We start from the raw sequence: 21601 nt of genomic DNA on the forward strand, positions 1-21601 counted from the left end.
TGCTCCAACACTAACTCTCCACAATAACCAAAATTCTTTGGTATATCTAGAAGCCATCTCCATCGGTGTGTCTCCTTTGAATCCACACTCAAATGCTGGATCTAGTGTTTCTATAATTTCGATCATTCTGCAACATTTGTTTTAGGATAGTGACAAAATTGAAATATAGCAGCAAGCAGAAGATTTTTCAACTGTTCTTGCCTTCCCCACGACCTTCAATCACCAATAGTCTTGTTGGCCTTAGTTAGCAGGTACTGAATTTGTAAACGTCTACATTCTCTGAAGATGTTGGATTGTAGTGATTTCATCACCTCATCCAACTTCTGTCTTGCATGATACCTTACCTGCTAAAGATGCCAGAAAGTTTGAGCACATCTTCATTAGTAAAGTGCTTTCTGATGGCATCTTAAAGTTCCATTTTGACTGGACAATTTTTGAGCTTCTGTCGCCATTTCGACAATGTATTTTGCCTGAAAAAAAAAAACACACACACTCCTTCCAGTCTACCAAGGAACTGAAAGAGTCCCTGAGCTTTATCATTGGTTCCCAATGCATCTAGGTTTGGTCTGTGCTGCTTTCATGAACCATTCCCACTTCAAAAGTTGCAAGACTTAACTGAATGATCTTCCATACAGTATAAACCTTAGTTCTCCAGCATGCGAGTCTAAACTCAACTCGTAGACCTTCCACACAGAAGTTAATAGAATTCAACTTACCACTGAGTATACAACCACACAATGCCTTCAAAGACAGTCAGCCTTAGTTCTTCTGGAGTCCATCCTTAACACAACTCAACACTATTATCCAGCAAATACAGAGGGCTCTGAAATTGTTTTAGGTTTATCATCGCTTGTTCTTTAGATACCATTCATGCAAACAATAATGCATGCATCATCAAATACACCTAGAGCAATAGTACATCTACGCAGATATGTTACAACTACACACAGGTAGTATTAGATTATAACTATAAAAGGCTAAAGTGAGTTTGAGATCACACAGACCAAAATAAATATTTCCTTGTAGGACATCTATTTGTGTCACAGCTACAAATATAAATGGGGGGAAAAGCCAAGGAATATGCAATCTGACTGCCTTTAAACAATAGTGGCCTCCTTACTTGAAAGTGGAAAATACACTTGTTTCATCTGCTGTATTATGTTGGTGATGACTAACATTTATTAAACAGCAACTTTGGGAGAAGAGAGAACAATTACAGCCCATGAACTGAAAAATTGCACTGCCTTGTCAGCTGTTACCTAGCTGAAGAAAGAAATTGATGGTAAAATATTGCCCATTTCTTAGTGTGCCAGCAGGCTCCACTGGATTCAAATTCTGGATTTGAAAGGTTGTGGGGGTGGGGATTCCTCAATGGTTATTGTCCTTTTTTACTTCCCATATCATGCATTTCTCACATGCTGGATCAGCTACAGGCAAAAAGGCATCTGAGCCAATTAGGAAACAGGTTGTAAAACTACATATTGGATAAAGTCAAAACTCATGCCTAGACCACAATCTCATCCAATCTAAGTATCCTGCTCAAGAGCAGCAAGTAAGCTTCATTTCACAGAGTATTCCAACTGTTATAGATCCACCAAACCAAAAATGAGGAACATCTCAGACATCGCACCACTTCCATTGGGATGAGCAAATCAAATGGAGGAGGCAATAATACTTCATAGATTAATTCAGGGCACAGATGCTAGGGAATGCAGCAAATGAGTCTGTAATTTAGTGGTTGAGGTTGCTGGTCAAATTTCTAGCAGCTTTCCAGGGAGTGTAAATCAAAAAGATTTACAGAAGCACTCAACTCACCTCTGCATGCTAATGCAAACAAGCCTGAAAGTATGGAAGCGTAGAGGTGTAGTCCATTCAACCCAACTCATCTCATCACCAAGCAAGTTAGTTGACTCTTATTTATCTTTTGACACTTTTATGATGCATTTTTTTTTGTTTAAAACTTCCAATATTTTAATCTATCATTTGGTGTACAGCACACTGATAATAAAGAACAAAATGTGCAGCCAAACCTAATGATACACCATTTTATTTCATATAAATGAGCCCTGTACTGTAGTTTTGCATTATGAACTTCTAGTAATTCCACTAGGTGCTTTTTAAGATTTGCGTAAGACACTAAATACACAAAATTCTGTAATATATTCTCCTATAAAACAGAAGGAAACTCCAAACAAAATGGATTTGAAGTTTACTTAAAGACCCATCCATGAGTCCATATACAACCTTATGAATCTGCTTTTGATCTTTATTCACCTTTAGAGAAAATTAGACAGACAATATATTTGTGTATAATTTTTGGAGACTTCGTTAATTTCAATATGAAATAGATTTTGTGCAGTTTTAAAATGAAAATATCTATTAACTTTCAAAATACTACTACACCACAGAGTAAACATTCTGAAAAAAAAATCAAAGAATTTAAATTTCCATACAGCTCATATGTTGCAAATTGGAATTTAACCAACCATACAGTTCGTCAAGGAAAAGTCTGGGAAGACAAATCCCTAGTATTTGGTATTACATTTTTCTGCGGTTTACAATAGTCTCTAGAGTAGTAACCTTACATATCTTTACAACAACACAGATTGGGGTACATTTGGCACACTTCTAACATGCTCTATATTTCTCCTGGACCAGGAAGATCTTGCGGGCATATTATACCTTACTTGTTTCCAAAATTTTGTGTTTGAAGAAGATTTCGTTGTCCACTTATTGCTTTTCCACTTAATGGTTCCCTTCTTTTGTATAATATGTCTCATTGATTCAGAAAAGTCACTATAATCCTCGTGATAATCCATCTCAATCAGAATAACTTTCATTTGATTGTACAGCAATGCATCATGCAATCCAACTTGCTGTTCAAACAGTGATTTATCAAAAGACTTTGCCATTAAAATAATCAGTCTTCTGCTTTCTTTGATGTTATTTTTTACTTGCTCAGCGAATGCTAAAAAGTGGAGAAAGACATAAAAATTAACATATAATTGGCCTTTCAGTAAAACTACTGAATCCTGCTAGAGTACACAGTTTAGGCGGACAATTTGTTTGTATACAAACAGAAGACCTCCACAATTCCATGCATAATCATACACATTTTGAACTCTGTATTCCACCACCCCCCAACCACAATCTTTGAGAAACTGCTCCTACGTCTCTTTCAGTGCTTTTTAGCAAAGGGCAATTCGACTTTTGTAAAACAAAAGCAACCTTCCCTAATCACTTCTTTATCTCTGCTTATAACCAGCAAACTCCATCCTAATGCCACTTGCATAACCATTAAGCTATAATTCTTTAAAGACAATGGCCTTCTGATTAAGCAAGATCAGAAATGAGCCAGGGATGTGGAAGCAACTGTTCTGCCTTGATTCCATTAAATCAAATGGATAACACAAGGAACTCTCATGTTACAGCTGTTCAGGTTACAGAAACTGGCTCCTACAGAATTCAAAAATCAGCACTCAAGTATTTGAGATATGGTATAAAATTCTTTCACAGAATTTCTGTGGAACAAAGTGAATAAATCAACACAAAAATCTATTAACTTTTCAACCCCCATTTCCTGACACGTGATATAGCTTATCTTTTTTAGAAACACAACTCGCACAGCTCCCAACCAACCCCAGAAAGCAGGAGTCGCCCAATCTTTCATAACACAGGAGCAGGTAAAGGTGACTGAATTCATTTGTGGCTTCCTTTCTGACCTCAAAGATCTCCATTGCTTCAAGATTCACTTCATCCATCTAACCTCATGCTGCACCTCATTCACAAAACATTGATACCGTATTTATTATTGGTTATTTTCCATTGGACTTATTAATATAAATAGAAGAAAGGGACTGGATTGGAATAGTGCCACAATTATATGAAGTTGGTCAATAATTTTCTGTTCATGAACTGGAGTGGACTTTGCCTGATTATTTTGATTTTTTATCTCTGCCCTGCTATAACATCTTTAATAATAGTCCCTGTTTTCCTGTGACAGACAATTTTCTAGTACCAGGTCATCTCTGCAGAAATAATTTGCATCAATCCTATTTTCTTAAGCACTCTACTGAGATATTGCACAAGTGAATGTTTCTATAAATGTCTGGCAATGGAAGATATTTGTACATTTCTTACAAATTGCTTTGGCTAATCCAGTAGGACAAATTGCTTGACATCAACATGCTCAGCTCATCATTGCCCAGTAACTTACCTAAACAAGCTATATAGCTAAAAGGTCATTAGTATTCTTCAATAGCCGTCTCATTTCTTGACTCACAAAGCCTTTCCACCTCTTTGAACACAAAGATTGGGAATGTAATAGAATATTACCCATCTACCAGAGTGAATTGAACCAAGAAGTTCAACACCATCAAACAGAAATTAATCAGAATGATTATCAAAAATCTGCAGATGCAGGAAATCTGAAATAAAAGCATGATATTCTAGAAGCACTCAGCATGTCAGACAGCAATAGAAGAATGGCTGAATAGAACGGGGCAAAGTGTGGGAATAAAGGGGACATTTACTGGTGACCTGCCGTCAACTAGTAGCGTTCCACAGAGGTTGGATTTGAGATCCTTCTTTTCAGGTTATATGTCGATGATTTGGACAATGGATTGATGGTTTGTGGCCAAGTTTGCAGACGATACAGAGTTAGCTGGAGGGCCAGGTAGTGTTGAGGAAGCAGGGAGCTTTAAAAACAGGTAATACAGAAGGGCCTAGACAGATTAGGAGAATGGGCAAAGAAGTAAGCAATAGAATGTATGTAGGGAAGTGTATGGTCATGCACTTTGGTAGAAGGAATAAAGGCACAGACTATCTTCTACACGGGGAGAAAATTCAGAAATCAGAGGTGCAAAGGGACTTTGTACTTCTCCTGCAGGATTCACTGAAGGTTACTTTATCGATGTGATTGGAATCCCAAAACATCATCTTAAAAATCCATTCCCTCTGCCTCTAATATGGTTATTGTGTGCACTCGAACAACTCACCGAGACTTTTCTAACAGTAACTCTTAAAAACTGCAATGGCCATTACCTAGAAAGGCAAGGGCAGTGCACACACTATTTACACATTCTCCCTAAGACAAATATTATTATGAACTGGAAATGGTGATCATTCCTGGGTGAAAATTTTTGCACTTCTTCACATTAGCAGAATGATTATACTTCACCATTTAGACTGCAGGAGACAAAAGCAGCAACTCACCATTACAGTCTCAAAAGCAATGAGGGTACAGCAACAAAGATTGAGCTTGATAACTACGCCTACAGCAATCACATGCATAAATGTATAATTACAGTGTGCTCTCCCTGGCTGTGTATCAACTATTTCTATTGAACTAGCCAATTAAATTATGCCTGTATTCAGAAAATCTATGTTTATATGATTGTCAATACAACAGGCAAAGACTTGCAGTCGTACCTTCTCCAGGAAGATCATCTCTGCCGGGTATGAACAACCTGTACCCACACTGCAATTCCAAAACACTTGGCAATATATTCATAACAAAGAGAAGTATATCAGGATTGCATGATGAATTACTTTGTGGATAGATGATGTAAGCATCATATCTCTTACCATCTGAAAGCAAAACAAGCACAAGGTAATTTCATAGTATGTACTACAGCAAGCCACTTGAAATTGTTCGACTTAATGTGTAATCAAATTGAACTGCATTTGACATGACACATACACGTCTGAACAAAAAGGAAGCTTGCACTTACCATTCTGAGCACCACCTACAGCAAAATTATCACGAAAGCACAGGATAATATCAGTCTTGAAACTCTTGTAGGTGCAAATGCAGATGAGTAAAACACAGGCAAACACACCAAATGTTGCTACTATCTCCTTTGTAAAATCTGGAGCTGAACGTAAACAACAAAAGTGAAGTTCAGCAAAATTGAAGAACTAAGAAATTTTATAGGTGGCTATGCATTTTAATTGTTATTACTAGTGAAAAGGACAGAACAATGTTCATTTTAAAATTCTGCAAAAATGTAAAGATAAACATTGAGCCAAATCTCCCCAATTTCTTGCACTAACTAATCAGTTTCTGTGGTTTGACATTTAAAATCATTGAACATCAATAATGCATACCTTAAAATAATTTCCAACGAGTTACTAAAGCAACCAAAGAAGATTAGTTCACAATACACTGGCTTGTAAAAACAATTCTAAAACTGGTTTATATTATCATTAGAAGAATGAAAATAACCATTAGTACTTCTTTAAATTTATCTAAATTGATGTTCAGGGTCAAAATATATCCAATGACTTTTTAAAAATGCTATTTATTCTCAAATGCAATGCGAACCATGCCTGATATAAATAAGAAAACTTATTTTGCAACGATTATCAAATATTTCAATGTAAAAAAATGAAAAATCATAAGAAATCAAAGAGAATTAAATAAAATATTCAAAAGAAAATGTTGGTAAGCCAAACGTGGGAGGCCATGTAGGTGTTTGAGGTTTGGTGAAAAAAGGTACGTTAAAAAAAATTAAAATGGATCAAATGCTGCAACGTCAGCTGTACTCTGAGTGTCTGCAATGAGAAAAGTGGAGCCAGTGACAAAGGATATCAAGTTTATGGCTGCAACAAAGTAGCTTTCAATTGAAGAAAACATTGTCTTGTCCCTCCATTGCCTTTGGGAAGATATGTTAACTACACTGAGGTGGCCATAAAGTGGACAGAAGAAGAAAGGTGGTCACTAGCATTTAGTAGAGTATCTGGATAGAGATCTCAAAGTCAAACTTATAAGTACATTTAAGCATAGGCTTAATGGAAAACTTATTTGTAGCAGCATCACATGCAAATAAAGTCATGCGGGGAACGATTAAGTGCCAAGTCAAAATTCTGTCATACATAAGTTTTCTAAAGGGGCACAGCAAGGGGTAAAGTTTGATGGAAGAAATTTCAGTGAGTTGGTTTTATATACCCAAAGCCAAAACATCAAATCTTAGAAAGAATGGATACAAATAAAGTTGGATATTAAGTGAAAACAAATTAAATGGTTTGACAAGTATCAGGACATCACAAAATTCATCAGAAATCTCTTATACTTGAAGTATGTGCATATGCATCCATAGATCCATATAATCCATAGATAACATACATTTAATTATATTTTTGGCTTGAAATTTGATTACAAATGCATGATGAACCTTCTCTGCTCAGTGGGCCATCAATGTTCTGCTCATGTGCTCAGCAATGAAAACTCCCACAGCACAAAACCCAAAGCTTTCAGTTTTGGGAGGTTGGAATTTTAATCAAAAGTAACTGGGTACTGGTGGGGGGGGGGGGGGGGGTTTAGAGATCTGGGTGAGTAATGGGATGACAGCAGTATGGAAATCTCATTGGTGGACAGTATCAGGAGTGCATTATGAGCTTAGATGGCTGGTGGTAAAAGACATACTCAAGACACATTCAGGTGAGTAATTAAATTATTGAAAATTATTGTGAAAATTCTCTGTCAGTGGCTTATGGACCATGTAGGCTACTACAATGATCAAAGAAGCATCAGGCATGCTGGGTATATTACTGAATGTCACTGTGAAGTCCAGTATCGCCTGTGCAATATGCATCCATAGAATGGGATTTATGGACTTTGTAATTCACACAGTATCTTCCCACCTTTCAGTTTTCAAAGTAATTTTATTGCAATGCAAGTAAAAATATGCAATCCATTTTCAATGCCTTTTCTTTTCAAGTTGACTCAAAACTCCTGACAAAAAGCATATGAGCTGAGCTGAAATCAAAATCAAAGAATTTTCCAGAAATATACAAGTATATCACAATCAATCATAACTGTACTAACATATTAAAATATATTGACAACATGGTCAGACAGGAATCAAACACTTTGTATCAGAAATAGTAAATGTCTTTTAGAAGTTATTTTGTTTTAAATATTGTAACGAATTACTTGCCTGTTTTTCTAAACTTAATAGTTGCAAGTTGATTTCCCAATCCATTTGTCGCAACACATTTAAATACCTCGTCATAATACTCTTCTTTAAAATTTGTTAAAATTATATTAACTTGATAATAGTTGCCTTTGTCTTCACTAATCCAATGACTGGAAAAAATAGTTACAAAATAACGTCAGTTACAGTTAAACTTTGCTGACACTCAATTATGTGTTGATTTAAGCCCAAAAAAATCAGAAATCCATACCTTTCTTCACGGCGGACTGAGTTGTTCAAATAGTCTTCAATAAATGTGTTATTTACTAGCCAATATACAAGTGTTACGGGAGGATCACAATATCCTGTGTATGCTACACATGTTAAATTCACATTTGAACCTGCATGAATAACATGCAAATGTACTTATTCACCACACTGTCATAAAATTAGAATTTAAGCATTTAGTCAAAATAAAAATACATGTTATTCAAATACACTTTCTGTTAGGAAAAAGTAATTTCACCAACCAAAGTGAAGAATTCTACATTTTGCAAGTATGCTGCTAGAATTTGTATCAGAAAATAAGTTAAAAAAAATAAGAATTCAGCCTTTTAAAATAGGATCAATGTCCTAATGAAGGGCCTCAGCCCAAGACATTCACTGTTTACACTTTTCCATAGATGTTGCCTAGCCTGCTAAGTTGCTCCAGCATTTTATGTGAGTTCCTTGGATGAGATGCTAGTGATAACAGAAACAAGCAGACTACATGATTTTGCTTGAATGTAATCTATAAAACACCATTATACACAAAAAAAAAATTCCTTAGCACTATTTGCCAACTAATAAAGTCTTATTTATACATCGCCTTTGATCCTGTAACATCACCAGGAACATCACATAAAGCAGGTCTGATGACTAAATGTGTGGAGTCATTGAGTAATACAGCTTAGAATCAGGCCCTCAGTGAACTGGTCTATGCTGACCACAGCATTCTTCCCACTACTCCCAGTTGCCCACACTTGTCCAAGCCCCTCCCCTCCAAATACCTATCCAAAAGCCTATTGAATATTGAAACGCACTGCCTCGACCACTTCCTCTGGCAGCTCCTCCCAGGTAAACACTACCCTAGCTGTAACAAAGTTATATCTCAAATCCAAGATTCAAAGTACATTTATTATCAAAATATGTATACAGAATAGAACTCTGAGATTCGTCCTCTCACAGGAGGTCATGAAACAAAGAAACGTCATGGAACCCATTCAAGAAAATATTAAACACCCAACACGCTAAAAAAAAACAAATTACACAAGTCTCTTTTAAATCTCTCCCCCTCTTATCTTGTATCTGTAGCCCCTCTTTTGCTCTTCCTAATTCTGGGGAATAGACATATCTATAGCCATAATGATTTATAAACTTCTATGAGTCAACCCCCCCCCCCACCATTTTCTTGCGCCTCAGGGAATAAAGATGCAGTGCGGCTAACCTCTCTACAATTCAGGCAGCACCCACACTGACTTGACAATGTCTTTCCTGTAAATGTAAATGGTACTCCAAATACAGCCTCATCAACAACTTATACAACTGCAACATGATGTCCCTACTCCTAACCGCAATGCCCTGACTGATGAAGGCATTCTTCACCACTGTCTACTTGAGTAACTACTTTCAACAAACTGTGCACTCGTACTACAGAGCCCTCTGTTCCACAACAGTCATCACGTCCCATGCTAGTGTGACTCTCCAAAGTGCACCACCTCATACTTAACTAAGATTAAATCCAACTGCCACTCCTCAAGTCATTCCCCTAACTCGGGGGTCGGCAACCTGCGGCTCCCGAGCCATTTGTGGCTCTTTCACCTCTGTGCTGCGGCTCCCTGTGGCTTTGGGAAATAATTGGTCAGTATTTAATTAAAATGTATTTTATGTTAGTTTGTTAGCTTTTGAAATGTAATTCTAAATTTGAAGATTATGGTGATCTTGTACAATGTAAGTGTGGCGACACATTTTCTGACACATCCGAAACGGCTCTCAATTAGCCAGCATTCCGGCTAAGGGAGATTGCCTACGGGGGTTTGTGAGTACGTGTCTTTTGCAGCATCTGCGTCCATGGGGGCTGGGTTGAGGGAGGCTTAGAAGCAAGGCTGTTTAGTTTGAATAAAGTTATTCGACTGCAGTTTACTGACTGCCTGAACACACCGCTGCAACGTGTTTTTATCGCTATTAATATACGTCACCACTGCCAATACCTGACACCCGCCAGTGCGCGATTTCTTTAATTTTTCGATCCAAGGTAAGCCAACTATGGAGAATTCTAAAAAAAGAAAAGTGACTGAAGAAAACAGAACGTTTAATGATACGTGGACAGATTCATTTGCTTTCACTGTTGACGAGACTGGTTTACCGGTATGCTTAATATGCAATGAGAAACTAGCAAACAACAAAAAGTCAAATGTCGCAAGGCATTTCCAGAGTAAACACGCAGCCTTTGCTCAAAAATATCCGGATGGAGATGAGAGAAAAAAAGCCGTTTCGGAACTGATGCGGAAGGTTGATCTGAGCAAAAATCATTTCCAGAAATGGATGAAGTCAGGAAAATCAACGACATATGCCAGTTATATTGCCGCTCAGGAAATAGTCAGGCACGGGAAGCAGTTTACAGATGGTGAATATATAAAAGAATCTTTCATTAAGATTTCAGAACATCTATTCACGGACTTTAAAAACAAGAGTGAAATTGTGCAGAAAATCAGGGATATGCCCCTCTCTGCAAAGACTGTCAAAGACAGAACCATAAAAATGGCAGAAGACATCACAAGACAGCAAATTAAAGACATCAATTCAGCTGTGGCCTACTCGATTGCCTGTGACGAGTCTAAAGACAAAGGCGATATTGAACAAATAGCGTTGTTCTGCCGGTATGTAAACTCTGCCGGGCCACAGGAAGAACTGATTGAGTTGATACCTCTAAAAGACCAAACACGGGGGGAGGACATCTGTGAGGCTGTCTTGAATTGTTTAAGAGCCAAAGGAATAAAGACCACCCATCTGGTGTCAGTAGCTACTGATGGGGCTCCGAATATGACGGGAACGCACAAGGGATTTGTGGCTTTACTGCAGAAGTCGCTGGACAGAAAGCTGCTGACTTTTCACTGCATCTTGCACCAAGAGGCACTGTGCGCTCAAACATTTCCTCCGGAATGCACAGAAGTAATGGATGTTGTCATTCAGATTGTCAATAAAATAATGGCAAAAAGTTTAAATCACCGTCAATTCCGTTTGTTACTGGACGAGATGGAAAGCGCATATTCTGATCTCCTGCTGCACAACAAAGTCCGGTGGCTGTCCAAAGGGGAGGTGCTGAAACGCTTTGTCGCGTGTCTGGAAGAAGTGAAAACTTTCCTGGGCAGCAAAGGGCTCAACTTTCCTGAGCTGGAACAGCCAGGGTGGCTGGAAAAGCTACACTTCATGGTAGACATGACAGCGCACCTGAACACGCTGAACACAGCTCTTCAGGGGAAAGGACGCACAGCCCTGCACATGTTGGAGGATGTCTTGGCATTCGAGCGCAAGTTGACAGTGCTTGCCAGAGATTTACAGAAAGGCACTTTGTCTCACTTCCCCAATTTGAGAGAGTTCAAACAAGGTCACGACATGATAATTTCGGAGTATTTACATTCTGCAATCATCGCAATGCAAACATCGTTTGGGAAACGCTTCTGTGAGTTCAGAGAGGAAAAAAACACATTATCCTTCCCGGTCACTCCCTTAAGCATCGATCCTTCCCTACTGAATACGACTGCATTGGCAGGTGTGAGTCAACCTGATCTTGAGATGGAACTGGCCGACATAGCCGACAAAGACATATGGGTGTCCAAGTTTAGACGCTTGACAGCAGACCTTGAAGATGTTGCCCGTCAGAAGGCCGTTCTTGCTCAGAATCACAAATGGAGTGATATTGAAAACCTTCCAAATCCGGACCAACTTGTGTTTGAAACATGGAATGCTGTGCCCGACATTTATGTAAACATGAAAAAGTATGCGCTTGGAGTCCTGTCGATCTTTGGATCCACATATGTATGTGAGCAGGTGTTCTCCAACATGAACTTTATTAAAAACAAACATCGCGCACGCCTCACAGATGACAGCTTGCGATCCTGTGTAAAGATGAAGGTGACGTCATACAGCCCTGATGTGCAGACGCTGTGCGCTGAGGTCCAGGAGCAGAAATCCCATTAACCAAGTATGATAAATATTTTAATTGCCTATTATTTTATGTATATTCATATTTTTTCATTGTTCAGTGAAATAGTCCTTTTATTTTTCAGGCTGACAGCTGGCTGATGTTATTTTTGGTTTGCTGCTGGCGGAAAATTTAAGTTCGGCGTTTTTCATAAATACAAGAAGGACTCAAATAGACATTGAGTATTTTACTTAAAAGTAACTTTCAACCCAACGTCTTTTTTTCGGAGTTCAAAATGTTTTTGTTGCATGCAGAAATGTAATTTCGTTTTCTCTGCAGGAGTTCATCAATTTCATAAATGCAACACATTATAGTTTGTTTATACATAGCATAAAGGCAAAAAAAAAGTTGTATGCAGTGTTATTTCATTTTAAATGTCAAACGGGTTTTGCGGCTCCCAGTGTTTTCTTTTCTGTGGGAAACGGGTCCAAGTGGCTCTTTCAGTGGTAAAGGTTGCTGACCCCTGCCCTAACTGTTCAAGACCAGTTTGTAATTCACTGTAAGCTGCTTCACTAGGAAGAAGATGGTATTGTTGTGTCTGACTACAACCGAGCCACATAGAAGCTGTAACCGTGAAACTTATATACACAGCAAACCTCCGGGAGATAGTCCAGGAGAAGCAAATATAATCTCACTCACTTGACAAGATGTTTTATACCTTTTTTTTTAAAACACAAAGATTACAATAAATTAATAACTGCTGCTATGATCGCCTATTTAACATTTTGAATATAGTCATACAAACTACTGCATTACATATTTACAATGGTAGGACATTCCAACTAGCAGAACTGCTTTGAATATTCAATCCTGTTCTAAAAGCACAAATAGAAACTCCAGACCTCCAAAATATGTTCCTTTTATTAGAGATGAGGGATGGCTCCATCAATATACAACTAACCTCAAGGTTAAAAGACAAAACAGATCTGTCCTGAACTGTGGCTAAAGGGGCAGAAATACATCGTTAACAATGTGGTGAAGCAGAACATCACACACCCAGTTACTGGTCTCACTAGCCACAAAGTATCAGTTGGAAGTTAAAATCATAGACAGGTTTGCAATTTAGTTAATCCATGATTATGCAATCCATAACTTCATAATCTAAAAATGATTTCTACAAACATTTAGTATCATAAGCAAACTTGCTAATTGTGCTATGTACATCCACGTCAAAGTTGTACGTGTTCAAAGACGTTCTTTTGCAAACCACTGTTGTATCATGGTTATTCTGCATTTCTGATACCTTGAACCAGTCTGGCCGTTCTCCTCTGCCCTCTCATTAACACCCACAGAATGACGCTCAATTATTTTTTTTTTACTTTTGGCACCATTCTTTCTAAACTCTAGACTGTTGTGCATGAAAATCCCAAGAGATCAGCATTTTCTGATAAACCATCCCACATGGCACCAAAAATCATTCCATGGTCAAAGTCACTTAGATCACATCACACTTCTCCCCTGTCAGCACTGCAATCACATTGTCTTCAGCAATCATAACAAAGCTCTCTTCTATTCTGCTGTTTGGTCAGAACAACACCTGAACCAATTGACCATGTTTACATGCCTTTACACAATTGCTGCTACATGATTGGCTGATTAGATATTTGCATTAATAAGCTGCTATACAAGTGTTCCTAATAAATTGACCACTGAGTGTTCAGTAAATTTTGGCTCAGTTAATCAGGGCAGTCACTTATTTGGGGCAACTCATACTGAACAAAACTAATCGAGAAAATAGCCAGGATTCCCTTAATTTATTTGGGACACTGCTGCTTAATTAGGGCAGGAGACTGTTGCTGAATAGTTTCTAACTAGTGTCAGACGTGTGTGCTTGTGCGGCTGTTAGACACTACACCATGCTTAGTGAACAGTTTTTTTTCAAATAACATCAGTTGTGTATGCTTGTGCTCAAAAAGCAGTGATCTTTGTCACTGATGGTTGGTGAGAAATATGCTGCAGGACAATTCCGAAAACTGTTCTGTTCACTGCGGTTTCAAGCATTCAGACTTGGAGATGCCAGAAACGGCTGGGAGTGAAAATGAAACAATTTCATAAACTTCAACAAGTTAGGAACTACAAAAAACTTAAAGGTATCAACCATCATCTTGAATGTTACAATTAAGATGAAGATTTGCAGGATAAAGTTGTCTGAAGTATTGTACGAAGGCAGTCCATTATTTACACTCTGTATTTGCGCTGACTTTATTCATTTACAGTCAATCAAAAGAACACGGATGTGTACACTGGATGAGTTCCACTGTCAGAAACTGTTAGGAACTATTACAGAGTTTTATAATACTATAGTAGTATTGGTCGTGTTCTAATTTGTTCTGTATTTCATTTAAATACATAGTTTGTTATGGTAGTTTACCATTTTTATACCTTTTTAACTATTTTCATGAAACTTTGGCTAATTGGGCCCAAGTGTGCTAGTCCTGATGTGTCCTAATTAACCAGAATCCATTGTACAGTATAACCAAAACACGTCTCACAAGTAGCCTTACCCCTTTTGACAAAAAAAACTTACCAGGCGGAATTTCAGTTATACCACTTATAGGATGTGCGATTTGTGGAACTACACTATTTTTACAGCCTGTGAAAGTAATATATTCAGTGAGTAAAGTATTACACAGATTTTTATGAATATTATAATTACATACATAGAAGAACAATGTTAAAGTGTAGCTGCTAATATTCCTGCTTCCATAAAAAAAAGGTCACAAACTACATTCAGGTTAATAGAAGTTAATAGAAGTCACTCTCAAATGATAAACCAATAGATAGTGTACTGTTTGTTAAACAATCAAATTGCTGGACTACGAACATCCCAGCACATTCTAAACCATTTATACATTCAAAGAATTTACCAACATCTTTTTTAAAAGTAACTTTTAAACCATTAACTTCATTGGATTCTTAACATTACTATTTAAAACAAAGGGAAGATCATGAAAGATCTCCAGTCAAGATGGCAGTGAGCTGTGGTCTCCATTAAGGTTGTGGCTCAGGGAGTTCTTCTTTAGGTTTGAAAAGATGGTTTTCATGGGAATCAGCGCGGGAATCAGGAGACAGTTTAGAGATTAGGGTCAGGGATGAGGGGAGTCAGTGTATAGAGGCAGCAAATGAAGAGTCGGGAGAAGGAGCCAGTGTCTAGATTGCGGCACTCCTCAATGGAAAGCCAGTGATCCCTGCAGATGTACGTTGGGTCAGCAGGTGCTGAGATGAAGACCAGCGACCTCTGTGGATAACTGCAGGGTCCTCCATTATTGGTGAGTCCAGTGGTCGATTCCAAAGTTGAAGTCACAGGCCTGAATATTGAAGGCCAATGTCGGCATGTCCAGTCCAGACCAAGGACAATCTCCTAGTCGCCGAGTCCAGAAGTCAAGTCTGGATAGTTGAAGCCCCTGGGTTGGAGGCCCAATATCTGGAAGTCCAGGCTAGGAGTGGAGATTTGAGATCCAGAAGCAGCCTGTCCTGGGTTTTGGGGGGTTGAGGGGCAGCGTGTGAGTGAGAAAGAGTGTGTGTGTGCGTGCGTGTGAGAGTGAGAGAGACAGAGATATTGATTGAGATTGTTTTGCAGTTATTGTTTTGTTTTCTTGTATTGCTCTTGCCTGAACATCCTGGGAAAGCTATGCTGGTGCCAGAATATGATGACACTAGCAGGCTGACACCTGCACGTACTTGGGCTGTGTTAGGTTGGTTGGTAATGCAAAGAATGTGTTTCACTGTATGTTTAGATATACATGTGATAAATAAATGAATCTAAATCTGAGGCCAGTTAGAGTCATAGAGCACTATAGTACAGAAATAGGCCTTTTGGCCCATCTAGTCCATGCTGAATTATTAGTTTGCTTAGCCTCATTAATCTACACCTGGAACCCTCCCTACCCCTCCCATCCACGTATATGTTCAAACTTCTCTTAAATCTTGAAACTGAAAAACATCCACCACTTCACTAGCAGCTTGTTCCGCACTGTCACCACCCTCTAAGTGAAGTCTCCCTCCTGTTCCTCTAACATTTCACCTAACATCCTTGACCTCTAGTTCTAGTCCCACCCAACTTCAGTGGAAAAAGCCTGCTATACTCATAATTACATATACCTCCATCAAATCTACCCTCATTATCCTATACTCCAGAGAATAAAATCCTAACCCCAACTCTTTCAGCTCCATGAATAGCTGACCAAGCTGATCTTTGCAAAGACCAATTTTATCCCTTGCTATCCTTTTGCTCTTAATATATCTGTAGCATCCCTTGGGATTCTCTTTTAGCTGGTCTGCCATAGCCATCTCATGTCTTCTTTGAGCCCTGCTGATTTCGCTCTTTTTTTATTCCCACGTACCTCAGTTGTTTCTCGCTGCCTATACCTGCTGTCACCTACTTCTTCTTCTTAACCAAGGCTTCAGTATCCCTTGAAAACTAAGGTTCCCTAAACCTACTAGCCTTGCTTCTTATTCTAACAGGAACATACAAGCTCTGCATGCTCAAATTTTCACCTTTGAAGGCTTCCCACTTACCAAGCATGCATTCACCAGAAAACAACTTGTCTCAATCCTCACTTGCCAGATCCTTTCAGATACCATCAAAATTGGCCTATCTCCTATTTAGAATCTCAACCCGAGGGCCAGACCTATTCTTCTCCATAATTATCTCAAAACTAATGGAATTATGATCACTAAATCCAAAGCGTTCCCCTACATACAATTCTGTCACTAATAGGCAATTTCATAATAGGTCAGCATGTATCACGTTCTCTCTAGCTGGGACTTCTAAACATTGACTAAGACTCAATGTGTCAGGGAACTGAACACATTGAACAAACTTTATCAAATCCAGCTCTTTCACAGTTTGGAAGTCGCAGTCAATAAGTACAAAGTTAAAATCACCAATCACAACTTTGTTTTTTCTAACAGTCTGCCATTTCTCTGCAAATTTGCTACTCTAAGTCCCACTGACTATTGGGTCTTACATAATTCCATTAACATGGTCTTTCTTATTCCTCCGTTCCACCCATATAGCCTCAGTAGTTGAGCTCTCTAGTCTGTCTAGTGTCATCACTACTATAACATTTTTTCTGACTAGTCATGCCACCCGTCACCTTTAATCCCTCCTGCTCTATCATGTCCAAAACAATGGAACCTCAGTTTGTTGAACTGTCAGTCCTGCCCCTCCTGCAACCATAATCCCACACTCCAAGCACATACGCCTTACCTTCAATACTCTTTGCATTGTAATGGACACAGCTTAGAATGTTATTCCCTGCATGCTTGGTCTTTGATTCCTGATTTTGTATGTAGGCTTAACAACATCCTTCCCCACAACCACTCCACTAGCTGACCTGGCACTCAAGATCCCATCCTCCTACAACTCCAGTTTAAAACCTGGAACAGCACTAGCAAACCTTCCCACAAGGATATTGCTCCTCTTCCATTTCAGGTCCAAATTGTACAGGTGGAGCCTGTACCATCTGTACAGGTCCCACCTTCCCTGGGCTAGAGCCCAATGATCCAAATTCTGAAGGTCTTCCTGCTGACAATGTCTTTAGCACGAGTTAAACTGCATTACTTTCCGATTTCTGGCCTCACTAGTATGTGGCATGGATAGCAATCTTGCAATCACAACCCTGGAGATCCTGTCCTTTAACTTAGCACCTAATTCCCTGAACTCACTTTACAGGACCTCACCACCCTTCCTAACCTATGCCGTTGGTACCGAAGTGTTTTTCTCCTTCCCACTTCAGAATGCTATAAACTTGATCCAAGATGTCCCTGACCCTGACACCTGGGAGGCAACATACCATTTGGGAATCTCATTCTTATCCTTAGAACTTCCTGTCTGTTCCCCTAACCATTGAATCATGGTCTCCACCACTTGCCTTTTCTCTTCCATTCCAAGGCACAGAGCCAGACTTACTCCAGAGACCGACCGCTGCTGCTTTCCTCTGTTAAGTCACCCCCCCTACCCAGTAGTATCCATAGGGATATACTTGTTATGGAGAACACCCACAGGGATAGCCTGCTGATCTTCTTTCCCATTCTGATGGTTACCCAATTACCTTTATTCTGCACATTAGGTATAACTACCTCTCTGTATCACCTGTCAATCCCACAGCATCCTGAATGATCCAGATTTCATCTAGCTCAGCTTAAATCTACTTTCTTTTTACTGGCTTTTGCTAAGTTCCTAATGCCAGCAATGCCTTTCCAAATCTTGCTCCCACAAGGCACAACCCACTGGCTCCTGGCAATCTAGGGCACGCAGAACATCCCAATTGCCTTTTCAAATCTACTTTCTCAGTTTGGCAAAGTCTAACCATACAACAAAAAAAATCAGTTGTCAAAATCTTGTTAACTGAAAAAAAATCAAGACAAAATTGAAACATTTTTAGATGCATCAGGACTGAGTGTGGAAGGAGACAGTATAAAGATCTTATTTTTTTTTAAAAGATATTTCACTTAAGTTGAATGCTTTTGAATTTGGCTCCATGTCTAACACGACAATGAAGACTACAGGTAAATTATTTGTCTCCCTTGTTAATAATTCGCTTTAAAACTGTTGCATCTGAATTCTATATGATTACTTATAATAATAAACAATTACACCAGTATTCTTCAAAAATATGGTTTCATACCCTTAGTATCGAAGTCAATGGTTCTTGATGTTGCATATTGTAAACCATTATGTATAAATTTTAGCTCACAAACATAGATTCCTTCATCTGATCGATCCACGTTTTTTATAGTCAAGTGCGAGTCTCTCTTGTGGTAGTGATACTTTACAGCATTGTAGGAAATAGGCTTGCAGTCCTAAAAACAAAATAATATACAATTAAGTTGAAGTTTATTATCATTCAACCGTATGCATGTATACTGTCAAATAAAACAATGTTCCGCCAGACCAAGGTGCACGACACAAAACTTGCAACTACATACTAAGTACATTCTATTCTATATTATAGAGTCATAGAGTAATGTTGCATGGATACAGAACCTTTGGCCATATGAGTCCTTGCTGATACGATGCCCATAAAACAAGCCCCAATCTCTCACATTCAGCCCATTGCCCTCTAAGTCTCACTCCTCTATGTACGTATCCAAGTGCTTCTCAAATACTACGATTGTATGTGCCAACCTCTGTATGAAAAGGTTATCCATAAGACATAGGAGCAGAATTAGGCCATCTGGTGCATCAAGTCTGCTCCGCCATTCAATCATGGCTGATCCTTTTTTTTTCTCCTCCTCAACCCCAGTTCCCGGCCTTCTCCCCATAACCTTTGATGCCATGTCCAATCAAGAACATATCGATCTCAAGCCTTAAATACACCTAATAACCTTGCCTCCACAGCTGCATGTGGCAACAAATTCCACAAATTCACCACCCTTTGGCTAAAGAAATTTCTGTTTTGGAAGGGTGCCCCTCTATCCTGAGGCTATGTCCTCTTGTCCTAGACTCACCCACCATGGGAAACATACTTTCCACATCTACTCTGTCTAGGCCTTTCAACATTCAAAAGATTTCAATGAGATCCCCCCCCCCCCCCCCACCCATCCTTCTGAATTCGTGAGTACAGACCCAAAGCCATCAAACATTCCTCATGTGATAACCCTTTCATTCCTGGAATCAACATAGTGAACCTCCTCTGGACTCTCTCCAATACCAGCACATCTTTTCTAAGATGAGGGGCCCAAAACTATTCACAATACTCAAGGTGAGGCCTCACCAGTGCCTTATAAAGCTTCAGCATCATATCCTTGTTCTTGTACTCTTGAAATCACACAAGAAAGAAGAAAGGAATAAAGTAAAAGACTCCTCTGGTTTCCGCCAGGGTAACAAACAGCATGCTAAAATCACTCCTTATCAATGCAAGCTATTTCCTGAGTGATAAGTACAGAAATTACACAAGCATAAACACATTCACAAAATGTGTTGTGAATTTATTCCCTTTATATCTTTCTGCTCTCACCCAAAATCTGCACTTACTAGCTTTGGACACACCTACTCTATGGAAAAGACCATTCCCATTCACCTTATCTATGCCTCAGTAATTTAAATATTTATATAAATTTTCTTCTCATTCTTTTTGTTCCAAAGAATAAAGACTTTGCCTGACCAATCTCTCCCTACAGTTTAAACAACATTCTCATATATCTGCTTCCTACCTCTGTGCTAGCTTTGAATCTACCAAAATACTCTAGAAGGTTAGACAAGCATGACTTTCCAAGCACAAAGCCAAGAGTCCTCCTAATCAGACTCCATCTATCCAAATGCTGGTCGATCCCATCTCTCAGAATTCCATACAGTAACTTCCACACTACTGTAGTTCCCTTCTTTGGCCTTGTTACCATTCATAAACAATTGAATAAATGAGCTACCTTACAGTTTTTGTGAACTTCACCAGTGGCTAATAATGAAGCAAGTTCTCAGCAAGGGCATCCACAATTTCTTTGCTAGTCTCCCACAAAAATATCAGGATGCACTTGGTCAAGTTCTGGGGATTTATCCACATTAATATACCTCCTCCCTGCCGATATGAATTCCTCCAAAACACCTCCACTTGTTTTGCTTAAGTAACCATGATTTCCTCCTCAGTAAATGGATATTCTAATGAATATTTAAGGAGAAATATTTGTTAGAAATTTCACCCATCTCCTGAAGCTAGAGATAATGGGCCCTGTTGATCTAAAAGGGGACCTGCTCTCTCCCTAGGCACCTTTTTACTCTTTATATAGCCACCTCTTGGGATTTTCTTTAGCTTTACCCATCAGTTCTATCTCATACCCCCGCTTTGCCTTCCTGATTTCCTTAAGAGTATTCTAAATCTTTTTATAATCAGCAAAGGATTCACTTGTCACCATCTACCTTAGCCATTGTACGCTTCCTTCTGTTTCTTGACCAGAGCCTCAATATCACCTGTCAATCAAGGTTCCCCAAACTTGCCAGACTTGCCCCTCACCTGAATAGGAAACTGCTGCTCATGGACTTTTGATATCACACTTTTAAAAGCTTCCCAATTACTATTTATTTCTTTCCCTTCAAGTAGCCTCACCCAATCAACTTTTGGTAGATACCCCAAAACTAGACCTGCTCCAGTTAGGATGCTAACCAGTGGGTCAGTCCTATCCTTTTCCATCACTATGCTAAAACTGATAGAATTACAGTCACTGGTGCCAAACGTTCTAACAGATTGCCATTTATTTTACTTGCTCTACCTAATTCCTTGATGTTGCACCCTCCTGAATCAGACTTTTTATATATTAAGTCAAGAAACTTCCCTGGACATTTCACAAATTCCACTCCTTCCAGGCCCTTAAATCTCTGAGTAGTTCAGTTAATACTGGGGAAATTAAAATCTACCACTGATTAAGCCCTAATAGTCTTACAACTATAAGCAATTTCTCTACCCTCAATGGCTCACTGACTACTTAGGGACTATAATACAGC

At 38.9% G+C, this 21601-nt stretch overlaps 1 protein-coding gene across 4 annotated transcripts in view; it reads right to left on the reverse strand.

Annotated features, from left to right (window-relative positions):
* Positions 1-2241: 2241 nt before the first annotated feature.
* LOC132391358 (interleukin-1 receptor type 1-like) overlaps positions 2242-21601 on the reverse strand; it is a 55838-nt gene continuing 36478 nt past the window's right edge. For all 4 annotated transcript variants that reach the window (XM_059964427.1, XM_059964429.1, XM_059964430.1 and 1 more), the window contains 7 exons: positions 18792-18966; positions 14687-14752; positions 8188-8317; positions 7941-8089; positions 5733-5876; positions 5431-5589; positions 2242-2968 (listed from right to left, as the gene is read on the reverse strand). In XM_059964427.1, coding sequence (XP_059820410.1) covers positions 2592-2968; positions 5431-5589; positions 5733-5876; positions 7941-8089; positions 8188-8317; positions 14687-14752; positions 18792-18966 — 1200 coding nt within the window. In that variant the 3' untranslated portion in view covers positions 2242-2591. The remainder of the gene's footprint in view (positions 2969-5430; positions 5590-5732; positions 5877-7940; positions 8090-8187; positions 8318-14686; positions 14753-18791; positions 18967-21601) is intronic.

This window comes from Hypanus sabinus, chromosome 3 (genome assembly GCF_030144855.1).
Source record: "Hypanus sabinus isolate sHypSab1 chromosome 3, sHypSab1.hap1, whole genome shotgun sequence".
NCBI classification, from domain to species: domain Eukaryota; kingdom Metazoa; phylum Chordata; class Chondrichthyes; order Myliobatiformes; family Dasyatidae; genus Hypanus; species Hypanus sabinus.